This window comes from Vicia villosa, linkage group LG1 (assembly GCF_029867415.1).
Source record: "Vicia villosa cultivar HV-30 ecotype Madison, WI linkage group LG1, Vvil1.0, whole genome shotgun sequence".
In the NCBI taxonomy this organism is placed as follows: Eukaryota; Viridiplantae; Streptophyta; class Magnoliopsida; order Fabales; family Fabaceae; genus Vicia; species Vicia villosa.
The window spans coordinates 88,299,800-88,311,245 of record NC_081180.1 but is presented as its reverse complement, the minus strand read 5'-3'; the positions used below and the strand labels follow the sequence as shown (position 1 = coordinate 88,311,245).

Genomic DNA, 11,446 nt, shown 5'->3' with positions numbered 1-11,446 from the left:
ATTTTACGAAACACTATCAACAGAGTACATATTATTTTAAACAATAATTACTTTGTTCATTTTAAAGTTAATAGTTAACTTTAAATTTTGATACATATCTTTTATATCGTATCAAATAAAGTAAACAAAAGAAAATTCTCATCAACCCCAATAAACCCTTCACAAAGATAGGTCTTTTTCTACATCCTACAAGCACGGTCATTATATACTATGTGCACCCACAAATTAGGTTTCTGATATACACGAAAATCCTATGCAAACACCTTCAACTTTAACAGGACAAACCTTTGAGTTTCGGTGGATGCATTTGAGTCCCTTGAGAAAGGAACATCAGGGCCAATTGAGAAGAGGTTGGGCAGTCTGGGATCACAATGTCGAGGTTTGGAAAAACATAGTTTCTTGGTATCATCTATGGCTCGTCAAAAATAAATATAGTAGACAAGTAAACAAAAACAATATCATATAAAACACAAAAATTGTTCTAGGTATATGTGACTTCTGATGCCATGTAATGAGTTACTATGGAAAAAATTGTCAATGGCACACAAGGCTTGAAACGGAAGTCAAATCGACGGCACCCGATTTTTTTTTCAGATACAAACAACAAGAACCATATATCATATCATATATATAATACACTTAAAGATCTGCCTGGGTATGAACCTATGAAAGATGGGTGGGTGCACATTACAGGAAAGCATCTTCACCCTATCGACCCATATGGACACAGAACTTGAACCACAAGCAACCTTGACGCATTTGGGCAGAAGAAACATTCACATGGAATGAAGTCAACTAGAACCTTAAGAAGTTCATACTTAAACAACAACGCAAGGGACCCACTACTATTTCCCTTGAAATATCTATGTAACCTTTTCAGACTCTCCAGATTGCATGACATAAAAGTTCCAAAGCCTTGAAAAATGATTGCATATAAGGCATTTGAATCTTTGAATGAAAAATTGTGTAAGAGTTGCATGAGCTGTAGAACGGAAGACATCGGCAGTGTTAGACTCAACCATTCATCAATGCTCGATCCGTCTCAGTACTACCACCAGAAGCATTTAGGCCAGTTTCATCAAAGTGCATTTCATTTGAAGCAACTTCTGTGTCTAAATGTGATTTCTTTTCGCCCTCGTATGCAATTTCACTAATCAAATCAGATCTTACCTGCAAGGAACTCTCACCGGCATGATTAAGAACAGCGCCAGAGACATCTACATTTTCATTATTCTCTTCGGTATTGTTCCCCTGAGTTGAATTCACTAAAGGACCAGCTTCAGGAACCTCGACACGGGCATCATTCATATCAATCTCTTTAACAGACAAAGAATTATCCACCACTTGAGAATCCAATACAGGATTTTGGTCAAGCCCTGGAGAATCACTATTCATATCAGTGAAAGCGTGATTAAGAGCAGAATCAAAGACATCTACATTTTTATTATCCTCGTTGGTATTGTTCCCTTGAGATGAATTCACTAAAGAACCAGCTTCCAGAACCCCGACATGGGCATCATTCACATCAACCTCTTTAAAAGACAGAGAATTGTCTGCCGCTCGAGAATCCAACATGAGATTTTCGTCAAGCCCCGGAGAATCACTATTCATATCAGTGAAAGTGTGATTAAGAACAGAATCAGAGACATCTACACTTGTATTATTCTCTTTGGTATTGTTCCCCTGAGATGAATTCACTAACGAACCAGCTTCAAGAACCTCAACAAGGGCATCATTCATATCAACCTCTTTAAAAGACATAGAATTGTCCGCCACTCGAGAATCCAACACGGGATTTCGGTCAAGTTCTGGTGAACCACTTTTCATATCAGTGAAAGTATGATTAAGAACAGAACCAGAGTCATCAACATTTTCATTATTCCCTTTGGTATTGTTCCCTTCAGATGAATTCACTAAAGAACCAGCTTCAAGAACCTCCACAGGGGCATCATTCATATCAAACTCTTTAATAGACAAAGCATTTTCCGCCACTCGAGAATCCAACACAGAATTTTGATCAAGTTCTGGTGAATCACTATCCATATCAGTGGAAGCATGATTAAGAACAGAACCAGAGTAATCTACATTTTCATTTTTCTCTTTGATATTGTTCCCTTGAGATGGATTGACTAAAAGACCAGCTTCAAGAACCTCAACTTGGGCAGCATTCATATCAAACTCTTTAAAAGACAAAGCATTATCCACCACTTGAGAATCCAACACAGGATTTCGGGCAAGCCCCGGCAAACCACAATTCATATCGATTAAAGCATGGGGTTTCCCGTCAGAAACAGGTTCAACCAGATTTTTTACAGTACCTAGGTCAGAACATGCAGTTGCTTGACTCAAAGCTGGAAGTTCATGACAATCAGAGTGATCCGATGGAAGACCATTTGTAGACTTGCCATTTGTAGATCCGATGAAAGATGTCGATATTTTATTTTTCTTTTCGAGTACGCCGTGACTAGAATTAGAAGGAGAAGCACAATTTTCTGAAACAGAATCAGATAATCTTTCTTCAGAATGAGATTTGGAGCATACAGTCCTGCCGGTCAAACCTTGACTGCTTATATCTTGGGAAGCATCACTGCATTCAGTGTTAATCTTATTGGCAGGATTGGAGCTAGCATCCTCACTTTCATGGGGATCTTGCAAAGCCAAAGAATCCGTATCTAACCTATTGACCACAGTGGGATTAACAGAAACCACGCCACCATTCTCAAATTGCTCGGCATCTGATGGAACAGAAAAGTGAAACATAAAATTAAAAACTAATATGCTGAAATCTGATAAATAAGTACGTAAATAATCAACACCTTCATCAATTGTATTACCATCAAGTTTTCCTTGCTCCACTAGAACCTTCTGTAACATATCAATACCAGGGAACACCAACATATTCAATGACCTCATTTCTTGCCTGAGTGATTCTTCAAGATGTGTGAAGCCAAACACTGTTGTCCATGTATGAACAAGTTCAGAAATTGCAGGAATGACCAGTTTCTCAACCTTCAAAGAGCAAAGAGCCTTCCAATACAGAAGTAGAGATTGAGATAAGAGCATGTCAGTTTCATAAAAATGTACGCAAAAGGGCATGTGCCTAGAAAAATTGTATAAAGATATCAGATAAAAGAGGACAGAAAAGGAAAGCAGTGAAGGTTTACATGTTCAATGGCAGAAAAAAGCCGGCGGCACATTCCCTGATGTCTATATATATGGCGAGTTCCAATGAATGGCATTTCTGCTAACTTAGTCCCATGGAATCTAAGACAAAACAAAAAAAATAGCCTAGAAGTAAGTTTACTCTCATTTTGCCTGGTAATAAGTGAAGCACAAATAACTCATACACTTTTTCCCTAATCTCCATAAAGTTTTGCAGAAAGATAAAATAAAACGACAGCGGCCGACACACAGTACCTGATAGATGCTGCAGATATTATTTCATCGCCCCGCTCCAAAATAGCAGTATAAAAGCCAGTGTAATTCAACCGACTGAAATTTGACCTATAAAAAATAAAAACAGAAAACCCGTAAAGGTCAAAAAGCATGCATCTTACAGCAAACAATATCAAGGATGTATTATGCAGTCAAAATCATGAAATCAACACCATGAAACATATTTAATAGAATAAGACAAAGAAGGAAACATAGTAGTCATTTGAAATAATATAAAAGCGAGATGAGCGAATCCTTGAAGTACAAAGAATAAGTACAACAGAAAATGTGATGTTCCGGAGTGGAAACGTAGAGAAGAGGACAGTGATATCTTTGAAATTGCTCCATCGATTCTGGTTTAGAAGATGGATTGAACATATGTTTAACATAGTGTATGTAATACGCTACTTAGGTTTCAGACATAAATAAGTGGCTATCAAGACGTGCAACACACCCTTTCAAAATCTCACGGTTTTTATGCCAAAACTACAATCCATTTCCTGCATCCGAAGAGTATAAGTCACCCAAGATTTTATCTGGAATACGATTTTGTTTATAGCCTCCCAGTGGTTATTAAATATGGCTGTAAACTTTCTGTATTACTTGGTTTTTTCATTTATCAGTTATGGCCAGTACATTATACTCATGCTAGTTGTGATTTTCCTCCTTTTCTTGAAAAGTATATATTTCTCATACCAAAAAGCAACATTATATTGCAGACAGAATATAAAGCAATAAGCAACTAGGTACAATTTGTCATAGAGCAAGAGTTTATGATTTTTATTTTGAAATGGATGGAAATGGAACATCAACATGCTGAAGCTCATGGCAAATGATTCTGTAAGTGCTGTAATTTTTTAGCAACAACCATTGTACTAGGTAGTATAATTTTTACAAAACTTTTAATTCCCTTTGAACCTACTTAAATTAGCAAAACTGTGTCACACATAAATATTTGAAAGAAAAACAACAAAAAGGAGAGAAACCAACTATTTACAGTTTTATACATGCTTTAAACCTACTTAAATTAGCAAAACTGTGTCACACATAAATATTTGAAAGAAAAACGACAAAAAGGAGAGAAACCAACTATTTACAGTTTTATACATGCTAAAGGATATAACATACCAAAATAAGACAAGCATTCAGCTATCATAATTATAAACAGAAGGCATGTCATGTACCAAACAATATAGGGTTCAGCCATAAAGTGCTTACTGGTTCTTACCCGCTGTTATATAAACTATTATGGATTAAATTGATCCCACTCCTCCTATCAACAACAGGTAAAAAGCATTCGTCCATAACAGTCAGTGCAACAGCCAGCTTGGAGTTGCACTCCACCCTTTGGGTGACTCCCCTACTAGCTGCCTCGGAATCATCGTCTGTTCTACGAACAAGACACCATGTAAAGCCTGCATCAAGTTCATGCTTGGTACCAAGGTATTTCTTCAAGTGCTCAAAAAGCTGAAAAGCATAAAGAAAAAAATTCAATCATCAGTTCTACAAGAGTTCACTTTGGTTTTGTTTTGCTGCTTCTTGTGTGAACTCAGTTAACCAAATATTAAATACATAATTTGTAGAGAGAAGATCTCTGCAACTCTAAAGTACATAAATTCTATAAACCAGGGCAAAAGAACATGCAAAGGGTACCTCTTTGCAACTTTTTCCACAAAAGGAATGCCCTGACATATTGGAGTTGGCAAGCAGGGCACTCATATCCTTAGTACAGCAGTCATGATCTATAAAAACAGAAGGCTGTGTATTAGATAAAATCAAACCATAACAAAAGAAAGAGATGAGGCAGAACGCATATTGCAAGAATTTTAAATCTAAACAAGGAGAAGTAAGATACATTTTTTCTCGCACAAATCACAAGAGTGTAGGGCATATACAGTTGCATCATCTTCTTTGTTAATAGTTCCACTGGCTAATCCACAAAATTTACAGGTGCAATTTGGACAATGCCAATCCCCAGGAGGAAGCATCTGCAACAGAACAAATGAGTTCCTCAGAATGAAAATAATCCTTGCCAATTGTGTTGCCAAACTAAGTTATCAATAACAGCATTGTCAGAAATAAACTATTACATTGGACGCTACCTATATCATAAATAAGACCTATTCAACACCCCGTAAATAAAGGGAAAAAATTAAATTATTTACAGCAATACATCACCTATTATCAACCAAGATACAATTCCAGGCATAAGAACTATTTTAAGACGTAATTCTTTCATTTACAACACTTTCTTGACAAAGAACATTCCATTCCAAAATATCATTATGCAAAAGGTGTCCCAGAATACCAATTATCAACATATCCACTGAGAAGTATGGCAAAAGTATAATAAGAGAATAATGCCGGGTTGTCACTCTCCTCCAGCTGCCTGAGAAACAAAGCTCTCAACTCTTCCACCAAAACCATTATTAACAAGAAATGTCCTATTAAAGCCCAACCCCCAAGGGTGTTTTTTTTTTAAAATAGGAGACAACACAAAACCTTACAGAGATCAATGACTTACAGATTAAAATTTGAAGAGCCGTAGTATGCCTAAAAGAACAATACAATGAATACATACCTGTATATCCAAGCAACTCTGATGAAATGTTGATGGACAACCATCACAACAGATTAAATCCCCACCATCTCCACATATACCACAGGTATCATCATTTGGATCATTACCATCAACATCTACTGAATGGAAACTGATTTTCCCAGAATTCTCTTGTTTTTCCCACGCATCTATCTGGCATTGTAGAAGAGAAACTCCAGAATCTAAATATATGTTTTGATATGGTTGTGGCAATTTGCTTCCTGCATGAAGCTCGAACTTTGAAACCGTGAGGATCTTACTACAGCAGCCACAGTGAATGCCTTCTCTTGTGATCCATCCCTCCAGCATTACTCGCTTCCTCCTGCGATACTGAACCTTTTGACTTACCTGTACTACCCCCGAGTCAACTAACCAGGAAAGCACTGTTCGCTTTCCCGTATATGGAACAAAGTCATCAGATTCGGAATTCAATGCCTTGTTAGAACTACGAACTAATAGAGTGCACCTTCCATGTTTTCTACTTTTCCTTCCGTGTAGGAGCTTGGGATCACTTTCAGAAAATGATTTATCAGTTGTAGCATTCTGGCTTTTAGAGCTACCGCCCGTAACAGAATTTTCAGGCAATTTAGTTTTCACTGATTTACCTCCTTGCTTGATAAAGGAGCTTAACTTCTGTTCATGGCTATCACTATCATTGTCATTCATATGATGCTTTTTCCCAGCAGTTCTTTTAATCTGCCGTTCTTTTCCACTATCATTGTCGTCATCTCTTTGCTTCTTCTTCTTCATCTTTAAATCCTTCTCCATCTTCTTCCTAGTTTTCCTTGTCAATTGATTGAGCACATCATCAGCGATAGGAGCAAAAGAAGAACTCGCCCCTTTGGCCTTGGCCTCTTGGTCATCCTCAATCAATTGCTTTTGAAGTGCATCGTAGGCCTTGATGATGGACCAATAAGCTGTTCCCCCGGGATTAATGTAAACTGCATCTAAATAGTCTCTATTCCTTCGTGGGCGATAGTCTATGGTCCAGCCTTTATTCAGAAGCATTTCCCGTATTTGTTCTCTTAGTTTCTGCTTTTCTGTGCCACTACCTCGCCTGATTTTCCCTTCACTTGATTTTGTTGTTGGGAGCTTGTCATGTACAGGAGTCTGTTCATTTTCAGAAGTAATCTTTTTTGAAGATGTGTGAGCTTTAATATTTTTTACTTCCAGATTCATTGATGTGTCATTGTTTTCGGAATCCTGCTCGTCGCCCTTACTGTCCTCCTTGCTTGAGAGTGATTTTTTTATCTGTTTCTTCTCCGGCTTAACAAGTAAGCCCTGTTTTTCGGCAGATTTTGTTTCTAAGCGTGATGAAGGTTGTACTGGAACATTCCTCTTAGAAGTGCCCTCAGCCCTTCCACTATGTCTGCTTTCTACTGGTTTCCGATGATCATAGCGTTCTACTGACCCACTCGTCTTCTTCTTATTAACCATCACCTTCAAAACACCATTTTTCCCCTGAACCCTAATGGACTCATCAGAGTTAAACTTCTCCTTCAACAAGGGCGGAGGATGCTGAGTTCTTTCCCTTTTCACCTTTATCCTACTATGGTCAACACTATCTCCAAGATACGAGCCACTTGCTCTGTCATGATATGCACTTTTTCTCTTATCCACAATGCGTCTGTTTGAACCACTTTCAAATTCCCTATCAATGCTACCTCTACCAGACTGCATTGTTCCCATAAACCTTCCTCCACCTAAACTAACCCCGTCACCATCAAATTGCCTCCTTCTCATCCTTTCCGCACCCACTCCATCATATTCATCAAAATCAAACACTTCCAACTTAACTTTCTTGTCCCTCCTCTCCAACCCATTCCCCTCAACCATATCATCACCGTTACGCCTAATTTGCTCCATTCTCTCCCTCTTCCTATTAAGTTCCCCGCTAACAACATTACCACCTCGCTCAAGAGCACTCAAACTATTACATACTCGGATTGTCTCAGGACCGGGCCTCCTGGCAGGCGGCATAAGTAACTCCTCACTTGATTCTGAATCACTTGATTCCGCCTTAACCTTTTTCCTCACTTTCTTCGATTCATACTGTTTCCGCGAACCCGAAGAACCACCACCCAAACCATCTCCTTTCTTTCTAACAATCAAACACCCCGAAGAGGTTCTATTCTTAACCACAGCCCCAGACGGGCTAGCTATTCTGGTGGTGCCCGGTTCCATCCAACCAAAAAAAACAACAACAAAAACCTAATTCCCCAAAAAAAACATCACCAGTAATTAACTGCGAAATCCCAAACCTAATTCAACAAAGCAAACCCTAAATCAAAGTCAACACGAATCTCCCACCATAATCTCCCAGATCTGAACCAAAAACCAACCGGAACGCAAGAATTCTTCTCCTCTCCTCGCCGGAAGAAAGCCAACAAAAACGGTAAAAAAAAATCAGTTAACAAAACGTTTCGATCGAGAAACTTACCACACCAGAAAAATTGAACACAATTAAAACCCTCGGAAACGCCGATCAGTGACTCGAATCGCCGGCGAAAGCGAAACTGATCGGAGAAGAACGCGAGTGGTAGAGAAATGAGAAATTGGAATTAAGAATTTGCAGTGCCGCTTTATAAAACGCCAATTTACCAAACCATGGACATTGGACATGGTGCACTTTCTCTTTGTTTTTTTTTTCTTTTTATTTATTTTATATATCTTTAATTATACGTTTCTTTTTTCTTTCTTCCATGGAAAATAAAAATACCGTGGTAGAAATTATTTTCCCTCCAAATTCACTAATTACTGGCACTTTAGACGGTGGTGATGGTGTCACGGTGTAATGTTGTGAGTTTTTGTTGACGTGGCGAGATCAGAACGGTTTATGGTGGAGTTAATGACTGTTTCTACAGTTTGGCCGTACTGGGTTTGAGAATCGGAAAAACCGAGGGAATGGAAACGGGTTGTTTGTGAACGATGCTTGTGTTATTCTCGAGAGGAGTTATTATGATGCGTGTCGTGTCTCGCTCTCATGAATTGATTTACATAAATTCTTTTTTTCTTGGATAAGAAAATAGAAAAGGTTAATAAGTGTTTTATTTATTAATCTCAACAAAAAAAAAAAGTGTTTTATTTATTTATTAATTTAAAAAACGTATTTTAACAAGTGGTTTAAAGTGATATTCAATTTATTTAAAACTATATTATTTTAACAATGTGCTAAATGAAATTATAAATAAAATTATAGTTTAAATGCACTTCTGACCTCTTAAATTTTTCAATTATTTTATTTTGATCATTAATTTTTAATTGTTTAATTTTGTTCCATGAAGTTTATTATATTTTATACTGACATATAGATTGAAATTCACGTGGCATTAAAAAAGTAAAGTGGCTAATGTAGCAAAAGTACTTTGGTATTTATTTATTTATTTTTTTAATTTTCTCTTCTACGAATCTATTTTTCTTTTATTTTTAACTAGTTAAGTTTTGACCATAATATATTCTAAGACAACACATGTACGTGTAGGAGATGAGACTTATTTGGACTATCTTGGATACATGTACATGTTATTTCTTGTACGTGGTTTAATGACATCAACCTATAAGATTTTGTCTTACACTACTGTATGTATGAATTGTAATTGTGTTCTTTAATGTGTTTAAATAGTAGAATTGTTGCTAATTGTGTGTTTTAATTAGTAGGAAAACTACCTTTGTGAACTATTATAACAATATTATTATGTTGAATAATTTACCTAAGTTATGGTCAAGATCTGAAGAGTTGCTATTTCAGCCTCCATTTATTATAAAAGCTCTCGGAAGACCGAAAAATCAAGAAGAAATGTCAATGATGAGCCAAACACTAAAAGAATGAAGAGAACTATAGGAGCAAAAATAACATGTATGACTTGTGGTGTTTTTGGACACAATAAGAGAACTTGTATATGAAAGACAACATTTGACAGTATGATACCAAATTGGGGAAACAAGATTGTTAATTTGTTTTGCTTGTTTGTTCTATTTTATTATGATCCTTTTTATAGTTGTTGTTATATTATGATAATTGTTATAGTTGTCGTTATGATAATTGTTTGTTTGTTTGTTTATTTATGTAGTCATACAAATTTCTTAAGCATTCATGAGCTAGTTCAACACAAATGGGAAGGAAGAAGAAAGACAAAGATGTAGTGGACACTAAAACTTCAATAAACAAATGTTAGTCAATATCTTTATTCTTAGACTTTCTGACTTTTTATGTTTTTGATTTTGGCATACGTGGAATTTGGTCAACGAGTTTGTTATTTTATTAGCTAGTGGTCTATCTTGTTTGTTGTCAATATAATTTACCATTAGGCATATGTTGAATGTAATCTTTAAGATTTCTAATATATTATATTTAAATCTCAACTAATTAAAAAGACTGGAAAAATCGAATTGTAGATAAAAAATTAGAAGAAAAAATAAGTAACAAAAAAGAAGAAAATAAAGATCAATGTACTTATGTCATGGCTGCTATTTTATTTCCTTTTATGCCACATCAGCGGTGGTTTGACTTTTTTAATGTCACGTAAGCGAAGTTTAGTCTACATATCACGGATGTCTATCAAATGTAACAGGGGACAAACTCGAGGGGTCAAAATCAAGCAATTAAAATTTAAGAGGACAAAATCATGCAATTAGGAAACTTAGGGGATAAGCACCCCTCACATCTGTGGTACTCCACATGAACCTTTTTGAAAATTTGTGTAAAAAAATCAAAAGTGTTGGGTGCAAAAGATTGATGGGATGAGAAAAGATTTTTTGTTTTGTTTTTATTTATGCTCGGCAAGACGATGTATCTTGTGCCCACATACGTCCTATGTGCAATGGAGAAGTCAGAGTATTTGTAGTTCTGCTCGTAAAGAAAACACGATGGTTTGTTTTGATTGATTTTAAATGAAGAGACACTTTGTCATCTCATATGAAAAAACTCAACTATCAACCAAAAACATGAGAATAGATGAATCTTTGCATCACAAATGAAAGACGGGCTCCAACTTGGATAGAGACTAATAAGTATGCCACTAGCTCCTTCAAGTGGAAAATAATTAACATCATATCAATCAATATCATGGAGATAGGACGATTACATCTCAACTATGATGATTACTCATGTCTAATCTTTGAGAAAAGATTTTAAAAGGAAAAGTCAAATGACAAAAAAATTGAATGAGGTTTGTATTTTTTATGATTTTGAAAGAGTTTTGATATGCTTAACATGTTTTAGTATTTATTCAAGAAAATATTTAACAATCACTTGACAAAGTCAAAGTTTTGTGAAAAATAGTTTAAGTTTGAAAACAAAGAAGGCTTTGAAAACAGGGAGAAGATTTTGAAATTTAAGAAGATGGGCAAGAGATGAAGGGACGATCCTAAAGCACAAAGTAAAAGCTAAGGAATAGAAAGATCTAATAAAAA

At 36.2% G+C, this 11,446-nt stretch overlaps 1 protein-coding gene across 1 annotated transcript; it reads right to left on the bottom strand.

Annotated features, from left to right (window-relative positions):
• Positions 1-443: 443 nt before the first annotated feature.
• Positions 444-8,697, bottom strand: LOC131643471 (uncharacterized). Its single transcript, XM_058913693.1, has 8 exons — positions 6,017-8,697; positions 5,291-5,423; positions 5,089-5,177; positions 4,664-4,902; positions 3,418-3,504; positions 3,165-3,264; positions 2,835-3,027; positions 444-2,735 (listed from the first exon to the last, which is right to left on the bottom strand). Exons 1-8 carry the CDS (start codon positions 8,216-8,218, stop codon positions 1,015-1,017), a joined length of 4,764 nt encoding a protein of 1,587 aa, XP_058769676.1. The 5' UTR covers positions 8,219-8,697; the 3' UTR covers positions 444-1,014.
• Positions 8,698-11,446: the final 2,749 nt, after the last annotated feature.

Coding starts and splice junctions, on each gene's coding strand:
- LOC131643471 (XM_058913693.1), bottom strand. CDS start 8,218: ATGGAACCGGGCACCACCAGAATAGCTAGCCCGTCTGGGGCTGTGGTT. Junction 3,505..4,663: donor AATAGTTTATATAACAGCGG/GTAAGAACCAGT, acceptor TATTTTTTATAG/GTCAAATTTCAGTCGGTTGA. Junction 3,265..3,417: donor ATATCTGCAGCATCTATCAG/GTACTGTGTGTC, acceptor GTTTTGTCTTAG/ATTCCATGGGACTAAGTTAG.